Genomic DNA, 20,684 nt, shown 5'->3' on the forward strand with positions numbered 1-20,684 from the left:
TCTCAGGAACCTACAGTCCAGTATGTGAAGAGCCTTATATTATTGTCACCATATAAATCCGGCTAACCTGTAATAAACACTAGGCCTGAGACTTTTATCCGAGATCCGGATTCGATCCGAGATTCGATCCGGATCCGATCCGAAAATTCGGATATCCGGAGGGGCCGAATCCGGATCCGGATAGTAAAATATTGGATCCGTCAAAGCCGGATCCGGATCCGGATACCTTAATTTTTTAGTCCGGATATCCGGATCCGTAAGTTTTATTAATAACTATTTCAAAAATAGTAATATCTATATATATAAATTAATTAATTTAATATATTTTTATTTTTATAATAGTATATATAAATTTTATGTAAATTTTGTAATATTATACATAGAAATAATTAAAAACATTATATATTTTTTATTTTTAAATTATTTTAATATCTTTTATATATTAATATTATTTTTTATTTATTTTAATGATCCAAATCCGGATCCAGATATCCGCCAGATATTACAATTTCTAGAAGGATATCCGACACCCGGATATCCGAGAACCCCAGATCCGGATAAAGATAGTAAAATTATGGATCCGCCGGATAAGGATCCGGATCCGGATACCTTAAAATTGTCCGGATATCCGATCCGTCTCAGGCCTAATAAACACACACAAATCATTATACAGAACAGAGAATCAAAATCAAATTCATATTCCTTAGAAGTTAACTGAGTGTACCTGCCAACCAGCTTCTATGTTGTTAAGATATTTTCTGAATAAGTCACTGAAAAGCCATATCTGCAAGAAGGTGAACTTGTGCTGCTGCTGTATCTTTGGCTCCCACACATTTATAGTTGCTTTAGCTCCATAGTAGTTATCCCCTTCCACATAAGCTATGGCATTCTACAGTTCAACAAACCTAAGCAAATAACACATCTCAGATCAAGAAACCAACAAAAAAAATAAAAAACTTTTGACTCATCTGATGACCACTGGTTCATGAGGTCATGTTCCTCAGATTTAGGAAACGGGAAAGTTTTATGCTTCTTCATGCCATATTTTTTGTATGAACTTTCTCTCAAGACAACATCTTCCTTTGTCATCCTCATGGGAATGATTCCTTCGACACATTTACCATATCGATGCCATAACTGAGGGATATGTATGTCCTTCTATTTCTGACTTCGTAAAGACATTTTGTTGTTATCGAAGAGTCCTTGAGGATGGTAATTATGCTTCATCTAAAGAAGGAACCGCAAGTAAACTAAACTAACCATCAGCACTTAAAACATAAAACACAAAGCTCAAAGAAACTCTAAGTATACGTTGTATCTATGTACCTGAATGTCTTTGAGTAAAGAATGGTCAAAATCTGGTTGCTTTGTGATAGGAACACATGCAATTACATCTCCTTCTGGGTTTGTTTATCACATCCAAAAGTTATAAACTTTCTTTGGATAAACCTTAAAAAAAAATCTCGACACAAATTGTTCAATTAGAACAATTTTTTTTTAAAAAAAAGCCAAAAGGTAAAAGAAATAGAAATCGGATTATGATACTTTCCAAAATCAGCCCAAGCAGAAAATACTCAAAAAAAAAAGATAATAGATTTATCTTCTTGACAGCAGATTTGTTCAGCCAGTTCAAATGCTTCTTCATTTCAAACTTCTGCTTAGATATGCCGGACCTTGCGTAGGATGGCGAGACAGACCTCCACAGCCATAAACACAGTAGGAACTTCAAGCTTGCTTCTCCCTGCAAGCTGACATGATTTAAGATAACAAAAAATTTCTAGGGAATAATTTTGATAATGAAGACATCAATTACGAACTATTAGAGTTGAAAGTTTGATAATCAAAACATGTTCAACTCGAGATGGGATAAATTTTTTCTTTAAAAAAACTACATAGTGAAGCCGAAATTACCTTTGCGTCCGGAAGGAGAAAAAAACTACATAGTGAAGCCGAAATTACCAAGCATAGCTTTTTATAGTTGAAATTTATGGTGAAGGCAGTAAATGAGAAAGCATTGAAGGATAGATCGACAATGGTTGACGACTGCGTTGAAGACGACCTTTAGCTTGAGCCTAACAGCAAAACGTTTCTAGTTTCTCGCGTTCAAGAAGATAAAGAGAATCATCGATTTGAGTTTCAGTGAATTTTTTTTTCGGAGACGGCGGAGTTTCCTAGAATGGACAAGACATAAGGCCCAAACAAATAGCAAAGCCCGCATGCATCAAAAGATTATAAATGAAACGATGAGTTTTGTGAAGCGGGACAGGTATCGCATCAGCAATGTCTTAATTGATGACATGACATCAGACGTGGACACTTTGGGAGGGATTCAAGCTTTTCTTTACTTCTTTATATATAAATTTAGTTAAAGTTGACTATCCACACTTACCAATTCTTTCACGTTCTTTAAAAAATTCAGTTTGGTTGTGGTTCGTTTTTTCGGTCGGTTCAGTTTGGATAACATTTATGAACCGGCTAATACCCGAGGAAATTTTGATTCTATTTAGTTCAAGTTTTTTGGTTAATTCGGATTAAAAATTTAGAAATTTGCGGTTTTTTAGATCCAATATTTGTTTTTCGGGTTTTCGAATAAACATTTAGATAGTTCGGATAATTGAAATATTTTAGATAAAAGGTATTTTGGTAATTTTTTTTTGTTATTCTAGTTTATAAATAGTATTTTTAAATTATTTGATTTGATTATTTTAAAATAAATATAACTATATAAATTATATTATAGAAATTCATTCGATTGTTGGTTTGGTTCTAGTTATAGAATTCGTTTTGGTAATTAAGATCCAAATCTGAATTGAACTTCTTTTTTGTTAATTCTTGGGTTTCCGGATAAATGTATCTATGCTTAGATTTTATGGGGTACAATCTGGGATTTACTTCCCACCGTTGGTGTTAATTTTGGGATAACGCAATGGTACAACGTAAACCGGGAAATGTCCGTCGGATTTAGACCGGTCCGTGAACCAGCAGAGCAGAGCAATCGCGTCTTTTAACCTCAGAGCGTCGTCGTGTAGCTTCGTTAAATCAGCTGAAAGCCCTAGCGAAACTTCGTCTTAGCTCCTGAGAGAAACTATGCCTCCGAAAGCGAAAGCGAAGGATGCAGGTCCAGTGGAGAGGCCTATCCTTGGCCGTTTCTCTTCTCACCTCAAGATCGGAATCGTAATTCATCTCTCTCTTTTAGAATCGTAATTAATTTTTATGTGATGAAAGTGCCTTTCTTTACTTATCTATTGAGATCTATCAACTCTACATAGGAAATGAACATTTGTGATTGGTTAAACATATGATTGTTCATTTGAGCTACGAGAATCATGATGACTCACTCTGGATTCGTTTGTGTGTGTGTGTAATATCGCAGGTTGGGTTACCAAACGTGGGAAAGTCTACACTTTTCAACACACTTACGAAGCTTTCAATCCCAGCTGAGAACTTCCCCTTTTGTACCATTGAGCCCAACGAGGCACGCGTCAATATCCCCGATGAGAGGTTTGATTGGCTTTGCCAGTTGTACAAGCCCAAGAGTGAGGTAAAAGCTTGTTACTTTACTTTCATGACTTGCTCAAATCATGTCTGTGTATGTGGCTCCAAGCTTGACTTATGTGTCCATTGCGTGGTTGTCTCAGATTCCTGCTTTCTTGGAAATTCATGACATTGCTGGCCTTGTTAGAGGCGCTCATGAAGGACAGGGACTTGGAAACAACTTCTTGTCCCATATTCGTGCCGTTGATGGGATCTTCCATGTCTTACGTATGCCTTTTTCATTCATTCCTCCTTTTTTTTCTTTTTCTTTCTTTCTCCTAGTGTTAGCTTTGTTCTAACTGTTGCTGAGTTCCTAAAAGACCTTAGGCTTTTCAACAAGAGATTTGTGGTTTAGAACGATTCTACTCTCTCGAATGCGTCATTTGGTTCTCTGTATCTGTTCCTGAACAGACTAGATGTTTTTTAGTAGTTTTTTATACTTCTATTCTGGTTAGTAACTTTTCGACTAAACTTGTGCAGGTGCGTTTGAAGATCCTGATATTATTCATGTCGATGATATTGTGGATCCTGTTAGAGATTTGGAGACCATTACTGAAGAGTTGCGACTAAAGGTGAAAACAAATCTGTTATATTAATCTCTGAAGTCCTAATTAAGTTGTCTGTTATTCTGTTAGTTTGATATTGTTGTTTGGTTAACATACTGAACTACTTTGGGTGCAACTTTAGGATATTGAATTCATTAAAAAGAAGATTGAAGATGTCGAGAAGAGCATGAAGAGGAGCAATGACAAGGCGCTTAAAGTTGAACTTGAGCTCTTGCTAAAGGTATGCATGCTTCTGAAATTCTATCCACGCTGGATGTTATTAGTTGGCTTTAAAATGACTCTACATCTCGAATACAGGTGAAAGCTTGGCTGGAAGAAGGAAAGGATGTCCGTTTTGGAGACTGGAAAGCAGCTGATATCGAGATTTTGAACACTTTCCAATTGCTTTCCGCAAAACCCGTTGTTTACTTGGTGAGTAATCTTGAATGCTCATCTCTTTTTGCAATCATTTTCTCTATCTAGATAGATTCTTTTGCTTCTTTGATATCTATGGTCATTGGTCAACAATTCTGTTTCAGCAAATCTTCTGGGATCGACTTACAAAATGTAGAGGCATAATGTCTATTTTCTGTGACACTGTTTGCTCGTAAATTTAACCGACAATGTATTCTTTAGCTTTTCTAGTCTCTATGCTTTACAAAGTTTGTTTCAACAAAATGTTTTATCTCAGCGGAAGATTATAGTCATGTTGTTGTTGTTTGGACTTCTTATAATCACTGATTGCTTTCATATTTAACTTACAGATTAACATGAATGAGAGAGACTACCAGAGGAAGAAAAACAAGTTCTTGCCAAAGATTCATGCTTGGTACTTACATATATCCCTTCACAAACTATGTTGAATAATAAGTTAACATTTTACCCCTCTGCACCGACGCATTTGCTTCCCCTTATACGTCTCTCCTAAACTGAAACTATTTGTTTCATCGTGATATAGGGTTCAAGAACACGGTGGTGATACTATGATTCCTTTCAGTGGTGTTTTTGAAAGGACTCTCGCTGATATGCTCCCAGACGAAGCAGCAAAGTATTGTGAGGAGAACAAACTACAAAGGTTAGTAACAAAACAACCGCAAATGAGTTGGATGTTTTTCTTTATGAACCATTTAAGTGATTCTAATGGCCGTTGCTTCCTTTGACAGTGCTCTTCCGAGGATCATCAAAACTGGATTTTCAGCCATTAACCTCATATATTTCTTTACAGCGGGACCTGATGAGGTATTTAAATTCCACTTTACTAGTAATTTATCTGGCTTCCCAACACACTTTAGTCCATATTTCTCTGTAGTGAGCTATGTTATAGTGTATGGCAAAGTGTTAAATTGGTGCGTTTGCTTGTTCTAAAAATACATCCATCAATGATATTTTTGTGTTGTGCAGGTGAAGTGCTGGCAAATAAGACGTCAGTCAAAGGCTCCTCAAGCTGCAGGGGCCATTCATACTGATTTTGAGAGAGGATTTATTTGTGCCGAGGTTTCCTTCTTCTCTTTTCTCTTGATTCTTTCTCAATTCATCACCGTTTTTCCCTACCCTAAAAATTTGCCAAGCCTTTGGTTCCTCCAGATTTTTTGATGATCTGTTTCTATTGAGAAGTTTCCATAATCTTTCTCTTGTTTTCCCGGACATTATCAGTGTTTGCATAATCTCATATTCATCTTGGTGTTAGTTTCCTGTTAATTATTTGGATCTTTGCACACACTCCTGTAGATCTCAAAAGTAGAATCATTATGGAAACCATTTACAAGATTCATCATTAGTTTCACAAACAAATCAATAGTTCACCTGAGTTGAATGCTTTGTTTCTTTTTGGAATTCGATGTGGTGTAACACAATGTTGTTGTTGTTGTTGTTGATAATAACAGGTCATGAAATTCGAGGATCTCAAGGAACTTGGCAATGAAACTGCAGTCAAGGTACTTTGTCTAAAACTCCATTTCCTCATCCCATGTCTTAAGTTTTCTGGAATAAGTAGCCCTCTAAAAACATACATGAAAATGAAAAGAAAGCTCTCCATCATGCAATGTATTCTCGCATGCTGATGCAGATTCTATATGAATCCCGGATTTGATATAGCCGAGTCTAAACTTCAATCCTATAAAACTAATGCAGGGGGCAGGAAAATACAGACAGGAGGGGAAAACATATGTTGTTCAGGACGGAGATATCATTTTCTTCAAGTTCAATGTTTCCGGTGGTGGCAAGAAATGAGTTTCCATCTTGTCTTCTACTACCTATTTCGTGGTATCCTCTCCAGATCTTGAAGCTTTATACAACTTCGAGAGATGAACCAAACTGTATTTTCTGTTTCCGACAGTTGCAGTTTTTTATTGTCTTACTAAACACAAACAAGTATCTGTAACGTTTACTCCTTTCTGCAGTTATCTAAGACATGTCTTTGCCTTGAACCTGGTGTATTTGTAGAACTCTCTTTCAATAATCAGAAACAAGTACCTTAAACCAAGTAGGTTACACATTCTAAATTTTTGAAAAACACCATCATGAAAGCGCACATACACACATACATATACACTATTATAGTTTCAAATGAAAATAATCAAATGCATAATGAACAAACTGATGGATGTTGGTGTCGCAAACTATATTCAATTCATATAACAATGTGAATCCAAAAATAGTGGTGTTTTGATATGAAGAAAGGAAGAGTCGATGGTCCACACAAACAAAGTTTTGGCACCAAAAAGCGGGGACTAGCTGCTTCTCTCATCGAGCGTAAACCAAAGAGAGCGTGAGGAGGAGGTTGATGATTGTTTTTTTGTATCTTTGTGTGTGTGTGAGAGAGAGAGAGAGATGTGTCAAAGCAGATACAACAGATGGTTCGGTTCATCCGGCAAGAGGCTGAAGAGAAAGCAAACGAGATCTCAATCTCCGCAAGCGCATGTGAGCTTCCTTTTGTTTATCACTTGCATCCTTTTGCCAGGGCTTCACACTGATTCCATTTGTGTCTGTGTCTTCAGAGACTACTCGACGCAGCTGAATGCAAGTAGAATTAACCAACCACCTTCAATCACAAGATGACATTGTCACCGACTCTTTGGCTAAGGATCTCCTTCGTGTCTCCAACAACAAGAACGCCTACAAAAAGCTCTCCAGAGTCTCATCACTGAGGTATCTATCTATCTATTTATATTTATTATCTTTGTTGACATAGTGTCCTTACAGTTACCACTGTATCTTGTATATAGAGTTTGTTGCGGCTGAAAGAGCCATCAGTGCTGCTGGATGCAGAGAGATGGACAATAAAGTTGTTGAATCAATCATAGAGGATGCTAAGAAGCATTATGCAGAGAAAGCCAAAGTCGCGTCGCCTAATATAACCATCGACGAGAAAGTGTTCCTCCCTCCACCTCCTAATCCTAAGCTCCCTGATTCCCACGACCTTCACTGATAAACTTAGCTCTTCCATCGTATTTATCTCTGTTTCTTGTATGTTCACGGAACATTTATATATACCAAAAATTTGATTGTGTGTCTGAATGGTGAAGATGGGGAGGTGTGGTGGAAAGATTGTCTGCAAGAATACTTTAGACATTGACTTCAGAAAGAAGCTTCCTCAGGTTTGGGATATGTTCTTTTCGTTGGAGCTCCTGAAACCTCCAGGGCATGATCCTACCAAACATGATACCACAAATTATTTTCAGCTAGGTCACCAATCCTTTCAGTTCAAGCACTCTTAACCCTGGAGTTTTAGACACATATGTGACCGAAAAGTTAAACATTTTACATATACCATAAACAAAGATGTTTACGATAATATTTTATATGCCCGCCAATTTTCTAAATAATTCCATATAAAGTAAGAAACAAATTATATCGATAAACTAATACACTGATCATCTTATGGATTTTATCGCGAGTGTATATGAGAGGCTTAACTGCTCTGTCTTCTCTCTAACTTCTGATATTTTTTTTCTGGTTTCAACGTCAGTCGGCTCCGGTCACCGGAGCTGATTCTCTTTTTATCCTTTGTTTAGTTCTCTGTGTGTAGATCTTTGCTTTTGGCGGTGTTTCATTAATTCGATCGTGTTTTGAGGTTCAAAGCCATCTCCTTTCTAGAGTGTTTAAAAAAAGTATCCCTCTATGTTTGAATGAATATAGTGTTTAAAAAGACCTAGTTTGTATCCCTCTATGTTTGAATGAATATAGTGTTTAAAAAAAGTATATGAGACGCTTATGCGCAACACTTTTTATTTCTGAGAACACTAAGAGCATTCTGATTAGTGAACTCCCTCTTTGGATTCATAAATTTTTTTTAATATTTTTTTGGTGGGACCATAAATAGTATTGAACCTCTATTTATTGTGTTCTTGCCTTAGTAAATCTCAAGCAAAGATTCATAGAAATAAAATATTATTATTTATATTTTTTTAAACTTTCAATTAATTAACAATACATGAATAAAATATAATAATCTTTTATAATTTTCTTAAAAAATTTATTCAATACATTAAGAATAGATAACATAAAAATGACATAAAAATTTTATTCAATACATTGAGAATTCAAGAACATACAAAGATTATTCATACAATAATTGGCATTATTAAAAATTAAAAAAATATAAAATATAAAAATACAAATTTATATTAATTTTTTTATATATTGAAATTGGTTACATAGTTATGACAGGTATATCAAACTTAACTATTTTTTTTAAAAACAATTAAACCTACACCTAAAATTCTAAACCCAAAGTTCTATCTCCAACGTCACCGTCTTCTAGTCACATACCGGAGCTTGGACCTTCTCCACTCTAAACACCTAATGTCCTCGCCACTAATGACTCACCCCTTTTGCCACCTTCTCCTCCATCAAGCTTCTCTGCCTTGTCTACCTTCCTGTAACACAATACACAAACTACAGAATATATATTATATAGAACGCAAAGAGTCAGAGGCAGATGTGCATGGTAAATCGGACGACTTGTCTCAGGCATTAAACATCATCTCCAACAATGGAAGACAAAAAAGACAGCATATTACCTTGTGTAGTTGCATGATTCTATCTCTCCCAACCGTAAGTGCACGCCTTGACACTTCGATCAAATGAACCAGAGTAGAGCTCTGCAGTTCTGTGTCTGAAACATAGGGAAAAAACAGTGTTCCTGTGACCTGTAAATGCCTGTAGACACATAATCATAAAAGCTGAGACAAATTGGATCTTATGAACATGGCGATCAACTCCTCTAGTCGTCAAGTAACGACCATCAGAGTTAACAGCTAAAGCATCTACAATTACAACAAACAGCAATCATGAATACAAAATGAAACCTTAAGAGCGTTCGAGAATTTGGAAGTACCACTCTGAGCAATGGTTCCAAGACATACAGTCTATAAGTTCTTCCTTTGTCACCACCATCTCCAAGCAAAGCAGGCTCTGTCACACTCAAGAACCTCAGCTTATCAAAGCATCACTTGCATTACTGTAAACATATACAAAATACACATTCAATCAATTCTTGTGACTATATAAGCTATGAACTATCAAATCCAACAATCTGCTCACCTGCCAGTGATAAAGTCTCAAACTTTCACATTCAAATCAAGTTCCCATGACTAAAAATCAAAACTTTAGTAGAAACGAACCTCAGCTTGGCACTCGAACTTCTCACCAGACCCTTCACCGCGAACCAATTACATATCTTCTCGAGGTCCCAACTACATGAAGCGCCGGTTCTCAGACCACCACCACTGCGAGGAAGAAACACACAAGTAGATATATTGATTTCAATAAACATACACAAGAAATAAGGTCCAATTTGTCAGACCACCACCATTCTCCTCTGATTGTTACAAAAGAGAAATAAAAAACAGAGAAGAATTGAGATGAAAGGAGAAAGAATTGAATCTGATGAAATGAGGAGAGAGGTGAGAAGGGGACGAACAATGGAAAGAGATGGAGAGAGAGTGGAGGAAGCTAAAGCTATACTTATTACCGAACTCCAACTTCTGTAAGAGACGAGGAGAGGATGTGGAGAAGGAAAGAGAAGGCAGTGAATGATTGACACGTGGTCTGAACCGCTTCATACGAGTTCACTACTAAGGATCGGTTCAATGAATTAAAGTCATTTTTCATTTTTTTAAATCAATTCGGGCCTAGGAACTTGAGCCCATGAACCCCATTACATCCTCTAATGTGCCTGCTCTAATGATCTAGCTTTCAAAAAGACTATTAAATAAATACATTTAATTTTCATACCAAACAACAAGATCTGCTGTAGCACAAAGGATAATTTCAAAAAGAAGATTAAGATTTGGTCACCTCTCTCTCTTGAAATCCGGGTTCGATTCCGGGCAGTGGAAATTTTTTTAATTTTGAAAAACATAACTAATATGTACTTGTTTTTTTCTTTCCAAAACCGACAAAATTGTGATATTAAGCTATAGACTTTACCGTTACATATTTGTTCTGAAAAGATATTGGTTGATGCAGGCTCTGAGGATTTAGCTCAATGTGTGAAATCGGTTGTTAGTTTAAGTGGCGAAGGTGATTTCACATATCCAGCGGACTCTTTTCTCTTCATTATTCTTTGCTAATCGATTCCTTATTTATATTTGGGAAATTTGGAAAAAGAGAACAAATTAACTAAACTATTGTCCCTTTAGTACAAACTCAATTTTTTCCACTTTTTGACTTTCATACCCTTTTTGTTAATAAAAATTCATATCATTATATTTACAATGCAATTTTTTTAAAAAAATATAAAACACGCAGTAGTTAAGTATGTGCATATATGAAAAATATTTTTGGATTCAAAAAAATGTTGGAATATTAAGTTCAAAAATGGGATAAAAGAGTTAGATTGTCAGATCTACCATCTACTGAGATTTAGAAAATGCAATCTAGGTAAGACACATTGATCTACCATCCGTAGAGTGCGTTATACACTGCGAACACAATGATGTACCAACAAAGAATGCATAATACACCAGAAACATATACATCTAGTGTGGAAGAAAAAGAAATATACAGTTCCTTCTATGTTCTGTATTTTTGGTAGATCATAGGACATACTAAATATTCTTATATCTGCCTTGAGAGAACATACATTCTACGATATCTTCTTTTATCTATAAACACAATATTCCCTATCTACGTGTTCATCTCTTTTCTAACATTGGTAGAATGTATGTTCTACAAGATTTTTAAACAAAATCTGAAAATTAAGGAAAAAACGGTTATGAAAATATTCCCGATTGACTCACTTCCAAAAGCTTACGAGAGACATAAAGATACTCAACATTAAGATGTTTTGTTTAAATTCATAAAACTCACAGTCAACTCAACCCAAAACTACAATCAAACTATTATACATGTAAAATAGCCCATAAAACTCACAATCAACTCAACCCAAAACTACAATCAAAACCGTAAACATCACTACAAGAAAACATCGGTATTCTGACGGACATTCCGACGGAAAATGAAATCCTCGGAATATCCCGAGGAATTTCCGAGGAAATTCTGAGGAAATTCCGAGGAAACAAAAAATTTGGTTTCGTCGGAATTTCCTCGGAATATACCGACGAAATTCCGAGGAAATACTAGTTCGTCGGAATATTCTTATGGAATACCGAGGAAAAACGTATTCCTCGGAAAAAAACCGATGAATTCCGAGGATATATTATAGCCGTTAGAGAGCCGTTGGGGGATTTTAAAAATTCCGAGAAAATTCCGACGAACTAGCCATTTCCGTCGGAATTCCGTCGGAATTTCTTCGGACTGTCGGCAGAATTTCAACTATAAATACAAGCACCCCTCTTCCTCTTCATTCACTCCATATCTTCATCCTCCCTCTTACTCTCTTTACACACGAATTTGATTCATAAAAAACATGTCCTCTTCAAATTATTTTTGTTCTTGGATCGATCGACCTCATTTGGATCCGAACACGAGATTGCTTACGGAAGAATACCAACGAGGTATAACCGAATTCATCGGGTTAGTTCACCGACAACCGGAAGCAAAAACAGGTATGTTAAGATGTCCTTGCTCTAATTGTAAAAATAGAAAGGTTATTAAAGAGTGGGATGTTTGGACTCATCTATATTTGAGTGGGTTTACACGAAGTTACAAAATTTGGTATCATCATGGGGAAACTGATTATGAACATGGTAGTACTAGCAAACCTCAGCCAGCGGTTAGATTAGAAGAACCAATTAGAACGGATGTAGATTATGGTGTAGGTACTGAGCAGATGGTAAATGATCATTTTTGAGGGGAAGATTTACCCAATGCACAAGCTAGGAGATTTTATGATATGTTGGATGCTGGAAAGCAACCATTGTACGAAGGTTGCAGAGATGGTCATTCAGCTTTATCATCTGCTACAAGATTGATGGGCATTAAAACAGATTATAATTTGGTTGAAGACTGTGTGGATGCGATTGCTGATTTTGTAAAAGGTATTCTACCCGAGGATAATGTAGCTCCTGGTTCATACTACGAGGTTCAGAAACTCGTAGCTGGTCTTGGTTTATCGTATCAGGTAATAGATGTATGCAGCGACAACTGCATGATTTATTGGAGGGCGGATGAACAGCGGGTTACATGCAAATTTTGTGGAAAGCCTCGTTATAAAGATACGAGTGGAAGAGTTCCAGTGCCATATAAAAGGATGTGGTATTTGCCTTTGACGGAAAGGTTGCAGAGATTGTATCTGTCTGAACGCACAGCGCAACCAATGAGATGGCATGCGGAGCACTCAACAGATGGTGAGATCAGACATCCTTCAGATGCAAAAGCGTGGAAGCATTTCCAATCAAAGTATCCCGACTTTGCGTATGAGAGAAGAAATGTCTACCTTGGATTATATACTGATGGTTTCAGTCCGTTTGGCAAGAGTGGAAGACAGTATTCTCTATGGCCCGTCATTCTTACACCATACAACCTACCCCCAAACTTGTGCTTGCGACGAGAGATTTTGTTTCTCTCGATTCTCGTTCCCGGACCATATCATCCTAAGAGATCACTTGATGTGTTTCTTCAGCCACTAATATATGAGTTGCAACAACTATGGGCTCAAGGTGCTGAAACATACGATGTTTCGTGTAAAGAAAACTTTCAAATGCGGGCAGTACTAATGTGGACAATAAGTGATTTTCCAGCATATGGTATGTTGTCTGGATGGACAACGCATGGAAGGCTATCATGTCCATATTGTCAAGATAACACTGATGCTTTCCAACTAAAACACGGAAGGAAAACGTGTTGGTTTGACTGTCACAGGAGATTCCTACCACCTGATCATCCATATCGTAGGAGTAGGAATTTGTTTACGAAGAACATGAGGGTGTTTGACAGTCCACCTCCGGAAATTTGCGGGAAAGATTTGAAGATACAACTAAGAGATTTTGGTGCAGAAAGGACGCCAGACGTCGGTGGACATGAGCGTTTTCCGGTAGATGCTGTTGGAGAACTACATAACTGGCACAAAAAAGTATTTTCTGGGATCTGCCATACTGGGAGGATCATCTGCTAAGGCATAATTTAGATGTCATGCATATTGAGAAGAACTTTTTTGACAATCTCATGAACACGATCCTTAATGTTCAAGGTAAAACAAAGGATAATTTGAAGTCAAGACTGGATTTAGTCGATATATGTGCTCGTTCAGAACTTCATGTTGATGAGAATGGTAGGGCTCCTTTTCCCATATACCGACTTGATGCAGAGGGAAATTATGCGTTCTTTGATTGGATTTCAAACGATGTGGAATTTCCAGACGGTTACGCATCAAATTTGCGTAACTGTATCGACAGAAAGGAAGGGAAGTTTAATGGCTTGAAAAGCCACGATTGCCATGTAATGATGCAGCGCCTCCTTCCGTTCGCCTTCAAGGAACTATTAGCACGAAATGTTCATGAAGCAATTGCAGGGATAAGTGGTTTCTTCCGCGATTTATGCACGAGATCAGTGACTCTTGAAGGTATTGAAAATTTGAAGACTAACATAGCCGTGATTCAGTGCAGCCTTGAGAAGATATTTTCTCCCTCATTTTTTGATGTTATGGAGCATCTTGTTATTCACCTGGCAAAAGAATTGGAACTTGGTGGTCTTATGCAGTATAGATGGATGTATCTGTATGAGTGGTATATGTTCCATTTGAAGAAGTTGGGGAAAAATTTAAGTAGGGTGGAAGGTTCTATAGTCGCACAGATGATCAATGAAGAAACTTCAAACTTTGCCGAGTACTACTTTCCAGCAGAAGTTCAGACCAAAAATAGAAGATCTGCTCGGCATGATGATAGAGGCGAACGGGCAACATATCATGTTACGGTTCCAGACATTTTCACAGACGTTGGACGACTTAGCGGAAAACTAAAGGACCGTCGACTTACTGAGCAGGAGCGCAGTCATTTGCAAACATATTTGCTCACCAACTGCGAAGACGTTCTTCAATATGAGAGGAAAATAAATTAGCTTACAAATTTTTATTTTAACAAGTTGAAATTTAAATTACATTATTGTCATCATATACAGGATTTTCATGGCAGAAAAGCGGTTCGAGTATAGATACGCCACAGAGGACGAACTAGAAGAAATGAAGCAGAAAGAATTTACTGGATGGATGTTTACTTATGTGAGTGCTTTAAACAAATTAAAATATATTTTATCACATATATATACTAATTCACATTTATTGATATAACATATATATATGTGCTATTAATAGGTGTCTGCTGGTTTGGCCAGAGGTGAAACATTTGAAGATTGGATACGTGAGATGGTCGTTGGACCAAACTTTGTTGTGAAGTCATATCCGAGATTTTGTACTCGAGGATATGCATTCACAACTCAGAAGAGGAGACGTTCGAGTACGACTTATGATGCTGGCGTTTGTTCTGCATCAGGAGATGATGTATACTACGGACACATACATGAGATTTTGGAAATCAAGTATTTGGGCATGGTTGGATTGCGCTGTATTGTTTTCTATTGTGATTGGCACGACAACACTCCAGATCGAGGTGTGAGAACAGATGCATTTGGTGTTACATCAGTAAATTCGAGGCGAAAGCTGCAATATAATGATCCTTTCATTCTTGCTTCTCAGGCCAATCAGGTAATTAAATGTTAATTATTCAGAATGATTCATCATCATGTGTATTAATTTATAATTTTACTAATAATTTTCTAAATGTTACAGGTTTGTTATATCAAGTACCCCGGGTAAGGAACAGAGATGATCCATGGGTTACTGTTACAAGACTCAACCCGAGAGGCCGAGTTCAGGGAAGTTCTGAGCTGGAAGACCCACTACAACCAAGCACATCCGGCAACTTAAGTGCAGCAGAAGATTTAGCTGGAGTTGACCTTGTAGTCGATTTAACCGACTTCGGAGAGGAAGCCGTCGTTCACGTAGAGGATGAACCTGTGATTGGAGAGTTTTACCAAGATCCAGATTCAGATTCATCTGGTGATGATGACTCGGAAACAGACTACCATTGATTTTTTTTTTTTTTTAAGAAATACCGAGGAAATTCCGAGGAACACTTGATATACGCGATCGATCGATGCGTTTTTGGACATATATCCATCGATCGATCCGTTTATAAAAAACCGTTCGAGATTTTGTTCATTCGATCTATGGGACATCCACATCGATCGATCACATTGTTACGCTTTGGTCCATCTTAGTGATCGATCGAAGCGTTTTTGGACATATATCCATCGATCGATCCGTTTATAAAAAAACGTTCGAGATTTTGTTCTCGATCGATCACATTGTTACCCCAAACCCTGTTTCCTCGGAAAAGCCTCGGAATATTCCGAGGAAATTCCGAGGAACACTTGATATACTCGATCGATCGATGGGATAATCTAATCGATCGATCACATTGTTACGCTTTGGTCCATCTTAGTGATCGATCGATGCGTTTTTGGACATATATCCATCGATCGATCCGTTTATAAAAAAACGTTCGAGATTTTGTTCTCGATCGATCACATTGTTACCCCAAACCTTGTTTCCTCGGAAAAGCCTCGGAATATTCCGAGAAAATTCCGAGGAACACTTGATATACTCGATCGATCGATTCGTTTTTGGACATATATCCATCGATCGATCCGTTTAAAAAAAATTGACGTTTTGAAACCCCAAACACTAGTTCCTCGGAATTTCCTCGGAATATTCTGACGGAATTCCGATGAAGAAAAGGGTTTCCTCGGAATTCCCTCGGAATATTCTGAGGAAATTCCGAGGAAATAGGGTTTTTAAACCAAAAACAACGTTTTGCGTTTTGAATAACACCTATATAACCCTTATTAAGTGTCTTACGTTCATTATGAAGTCAAAAATTTGTTCCTTACCCTATAATTAACACTTTTCCGATTGTATGAACGAAATACCACAACATAAGAGAAACACTTATACACTTTAATGAACGGTAAAGGGAATACTTTCAATTAGTTTTGAAATTTGTTATTTCATGGTTTATGCTCATCTATATAAAGAATCCTCAATGGTATGCATTACAATTGTATAAGAAATGAAATACAGCAAAAAAAATTGATGTTTTGAAACCCCAAACACTAGTTCCTCGGTATTTTCTCGGAATATTTCGAGGAAATTCCGAAGGATATTTTACTATCCGTCGGAATTTCCTCGGAATATTTTCATTTTACCGGGCAAATATTTTGCGAAAATTAAAATTAGAATTCCGACGGAATTCTGACGGATAGAATCCGTCGGACCCTAGGTTTTATAACCACAAGCCGCTTCTTCTTCCCCATTTCTCTCTTCTTCCTCTGCGCGACTCCTCTCTCCTCTCCGGCGATTTCCCCCTGAAATCCGACGATATCTCCGGCGATCTCCCCCTTCTCTTACACAAATCATGTAAGGACCCTATCCCACTCTCTTTGGTTCTATTTGTTAGATTTTTGTGTAGTTTTGATAGATTTTTCTTAGGGTGATTGGTTAGGATTGTGATTTGGTTGTATCATAGGTTTAGAATTGTGATTTGGTTGAATAATTTGTTTTGTTGAATTGATTTGGAATTTTTTTATAATTTTTTTAATTTTTTTGGTATTTATAAAATCGATTTTTGTATATAAAATTGATTTTTGTATTTTACAAAACGATTTTTGTATATAAATTCGATTTTTTGGATTTTAAAAAATGTTTTTTGTATATATATTCGATTTTTTGAATTTTACAAAACATTTTTAATATCTATAAAACTTTTTTTGTGATTAAAAACTATTATTTGGGATTTAAAAAAAAAATATATATATATATTATTAAAACTATTTTTTGTAATTATTAAACTATTTTTTATTTATTAAAACAATTTTTTTTATTAGAACTATTTTTATATATTTATTAAATATTTTTAATATCTATAAATCTTTTTTGTGATTAAAAACTATTATTTGGGATTTTTTTTTAAAAAAAATAATTTATATATTTCTATATTTATTAAATATATTTTTTTTTAATTTACAGGTCTCATGATGATCAGACCCGGCCTCGACAGCGTCGTGGTCGTGGTGGTACGGGGAGTCAGTCTCGGGATTCCAGCCATTTTCAGGATTCCCCTTCGCCCCACAGCTCCAACCATATATCTCCCTCTGCTGCACCCGCTCCTGCTCCTCTCGCTCCCGCTGCTGCATCCGCTCCTGCTCCTCTGGGTCCTCCGAGAGTGATGAGTGTTGCGGAGTTGGTTCAACAGTCGGGTCGTGACCATCTTCCGTATCTCACTCCGTATCCACATGGACGGGGTCAAACATGGTAATTAAACATTTTTTTTTTTCTTTAAATTTGGATTCATTATTAACTGTTTGTTCTTTTTATTAGGTTCAACCAATCCGGGAACGGGATCAGCGCAAGGATCAACCGTATGATGTACTCGGCCCTCGACAGGGGACATCCGACTTTCACTCACTTCCCTACCGACAAGCAGCATCTGTGGTTTCGTCAATTTGCAGTAAGTATTCTAATTTTTTACTTATATTTTTAATCTTTAATATAAATTTTCTACTAATTTTTTTTTTCAGCAAGAGTTCAACTGGAATTCCGATGAGACGCTCTTTATCTATGACCACTTCGTCCATAAAGTTATGGACAACTATGGGAAGCAGATCCACGAGTGGAAGAAGAAGTGGGAAATCAATAAGGTTCGATTTAATTTATTAAACAATTTTTTAATTTATTAAACTATTTTTTTATTTATTAAACTATTTTTTTTTTTTTTTTATTAAAAGGTCCCAAAGTCGATGAACGACACGGTCTGGAAGGAGTTGTGTGCGCATTGGGATAAGGAAGAGACGAAAGAAACTTCTTCCACCAACTCCACCAACCGCAGGAGCGACCGTAAAGGGAAGGGCATCTACAAGCATAACTTGGGTGCTCAATCTATTGCCACTCTGGGAGATCGCATGGTAAGTTCAACCGCTTTTTCTTCAATTATTTGAGTTTCAGAATTTTAATTTATTGTGCATTTCTTCTAATTTCTAATGTTTCTTTAATTTATGTTTTTTTTCAAGGCGGAAGAAAATGATGGCGAGCCGGTTGATGATATCGCCCTAATGAGGAGGGCGTATACCAACAAGAAGACCGGCCAGATTGATGACGGTCTTGTGAGGGACGTGGTCGACCTGGTCCAAACTCAGGTGGTAGACGAATTGTCTCAGCTTCAAACCGAGGATGACGCTTCGACGGCTTCGACCAACTTGTCCCGGTTTCGAATCAACGAAATCGTTGAATCGGTAAGTTCTTTTTTTTTAAAGTTCAATTTGTTTATTTCTTGATTTTTATTTTATCATCAATTTATATTATTTAAATTTGCCTATTTATATTTTAGTCGGTTCCAAAGAAGAAGGGACGTTTGGTCGATTTGGGTCGTCGCTCCCGGTCGGCTGCTCCTTCTTCTGCACCACCGCCATATGTTGATCCAGAAGTTTTTACGGCTCAACTGAAGGACAAGGATGATCGGATATTTGCGTTGGAGACCCAGATGGCAGCTCAACAGGCGGGCTATGAGACACAGAAGAGGCTGAACGAGCAGATGATGGAGATGATGAAGAGGATGTACCCGAACGAGGTGTTCCCGAACCTTCAAGACCCGTAGTTTTTTTTTTTTTTTTACCAAAAACTCGGAATATTTTATTTTTATTTGTAGAACTTTTAATTATCTAATATGTTTTCAGTTTTAATTTTAATTTTATATTTTTGAATTTAAATTTCACAAATTTTAATTTAAAAAAAAATAATTTTTTTATCGAAATTCCGAGGAAAAGCACCATCGGAAATTTCCGACGACCTTTTCCTCGGAATAAGTCGTCGGAATTTTAAAAAAAAATCCGAGGGACTACGTTCCTCGGAAATTTCTGAGGGCCACTTTCCTCGGAAATTTCCGAGGGCCACGTTCCTCGGAAATTTCCGAGGGCCACGTTCCAAGGAAGTCCTCCCTCGGTATATTCCGAGGAACTTTCCGACGATCTAGTGGTCCTCGGAGTTTCCTCGGAAATTCAGTTCCTCGGAATTCCGTCGGAAATTTCCGAGGGATTTCCGAAGAAAAATGAATTTCCGAGGACTTTTTTCGTCGGTATGTCGTCGGAATAGCGTTATTCCGACGACATACCGACGATTTTTTCCCTCAGTATGCCGCTGTTTTCTTGTAGTGCATGAATCGATTTACTCTTTAAAAATTCAATCACCACCAAAATAAAATTCAACCTTAAGACTGGTTATTGTTTGAAAATGCACTCGTAGAACTCTTACATTATCATCGGAACTTATCATTGTCTAAGCTCAAACAATGGACTTTCACAATTTGAGTTTCTAAGCCATTCAGTAATTTATTAATACATGCACATCAACAAAATCACTAAACTAAATCAAATAAAAAAGGGGATCTCAAAACCTAACCTTTAATTTTGGGGAAAGAGGAACCGAGATGAAAATCGAACACCTACTTGTTCTTAATCTGTGATGAAAGCTTTGTCCACTTCTTGCCAACGCTCATTAACGCTGTCGGAGAAAACAAGTTCAATTAGGGTTCATAGAGAAAACAAAGTTGGAGAAAAGAAGCGTCTTAGAAACAGAAAAATACCACAGAGGAAGGAGGAAGGAGGAAAGAAAGATGACACGACAACTAAAAGTTCACCGGCGAACCAAAACGCGCCGGATGGAACACGTTGATGGCGAACACGGGAATCACCTTTCTCGACCTTCGACGGAGAGATGTTGGAGACGATTGGGTTTTGATTTTTTTAACTTTATTTATATTTACTATATCATATTATAACTCAATTTGGAAATTACTTATGTTTTTACATTTTAACCTTTATATTTATAAATCTAAATACGAGGACAAAACTGGATTTTACTTTTCATTAGTACTAAGGGGAAAAAGATTAGTAAAAGCATTTTAAGGGGACAATAGTATAGCTAATTTGTTCTCTTTTTCCAAATTTCCCTTTATATTTTGACAACATATATTTTTAGGTCTCATTCATTCTTTGTTATTTTTTCCTAGCAACTATTTTATATTATATAAACTAGTTAACATGTTTCAAAGGAACATCATTATTTTTAAATGGTCAACTACAACAGAAAAAACT

At 36.8% G+C, this 20,684-nt stretch overlaps 1 protein-coding gene, 1 long non-coding RNA gene and 1 pseudogene across 2 annotated transcripts; 1 reads left to right on the forward strand and 2 right to left on the reverse strand.

Moving 5' to 3' along the window:
- Window positions 1-2: 2 nt before the first annotated feature.
- LOC106422002 lies at window positions 3-1,966 on the reverse strand (annotated as a pseudogene).
- Window positions 1,967-2,916: 950 nt separating this feature from the next.
- On the forward strand, window positions 2,917-6,561 carry LOC106422076 (obg-like ATPase 1). The gene is made up of 12 exons (XM_013862899.2): window positions 2,917-3,174; window positions 3,374-3,541; window positions 3,639-3,762; window positions 4,015-4,106; window positions 4,222-4,320; window positions 4,398-4,511; window positions 4,844-4,908; window positions 5,038-5,154; window positions 5,243-5,318; window positions 5,481-5,573; window positions 5,963-6,013; window positions 6,210-6,561. The coding sequence occupies exons 1-12, from the start codon at window positions 3,088-3,090 to the stop codon at window positions 6,306-6,308; spliced, it is 1,185 nt and encodes a 394-aa protein (XP_013718353.1). The 5' UTR covers window positions 2,917-3,087; the 3' UTR covers window positions 6,309-6,561.
- On the reverse strand, window positions 6,326-11,611 carry LOC125590236. Its single transcript, XR_007326513.1, has 2 exons — window positions 9,101-11,611; window positions 6,326-8,956 (listed from the first exon to the last, which is right to left on the reverse strand). It is a non-coding gene; the product is annotated as an uncharacterized LOC125590236 (long non-coding RNA).
- Window positions 11,612-20,684: the final 9,073 nt, after the last annotated feature.

The sequence above is a fragment of the Brassica napus genome, chromosome C7 (genome assembly GCF_020379485.1).
Source record: "Brassica napus cultivar Da-Ae chromosome C7, Da-Ae, whole genome shotgun sequence".
NCBI classification, from domain to species: domain Eukaryota; kingdom Viridiplantae; phylum Streptophyta; class Magnoliopsida; order Brassicales; family Brassicaceae; genus Brassica; species Brassica napus.

Bases quoted from the DNA above. Each gene is read 5' to 3' on its own strand.
- LOC106422076 (XM_013862899.2), top strand. From the start codon at position 3,088: ATGCCTCCGAAAGCGAAAGCGAAGGATGCAGGTCCAGTGGAGAGGCCT. The intron at 4,321-4,397 runs GTATGCATGCTT...TCTCGAATACAG, and splicing joins AACTTGAGCTCTTGCTAAAG to GTGAAAGCTTGGCTGGAAGA. The intron at 4,512-4,843 runs GTGAGTAATCTT...TTTAACTTACAG, and splicing joins CAAAACCCGTTGTTTACTTG to ATTAACATGAATGAGAGAGA.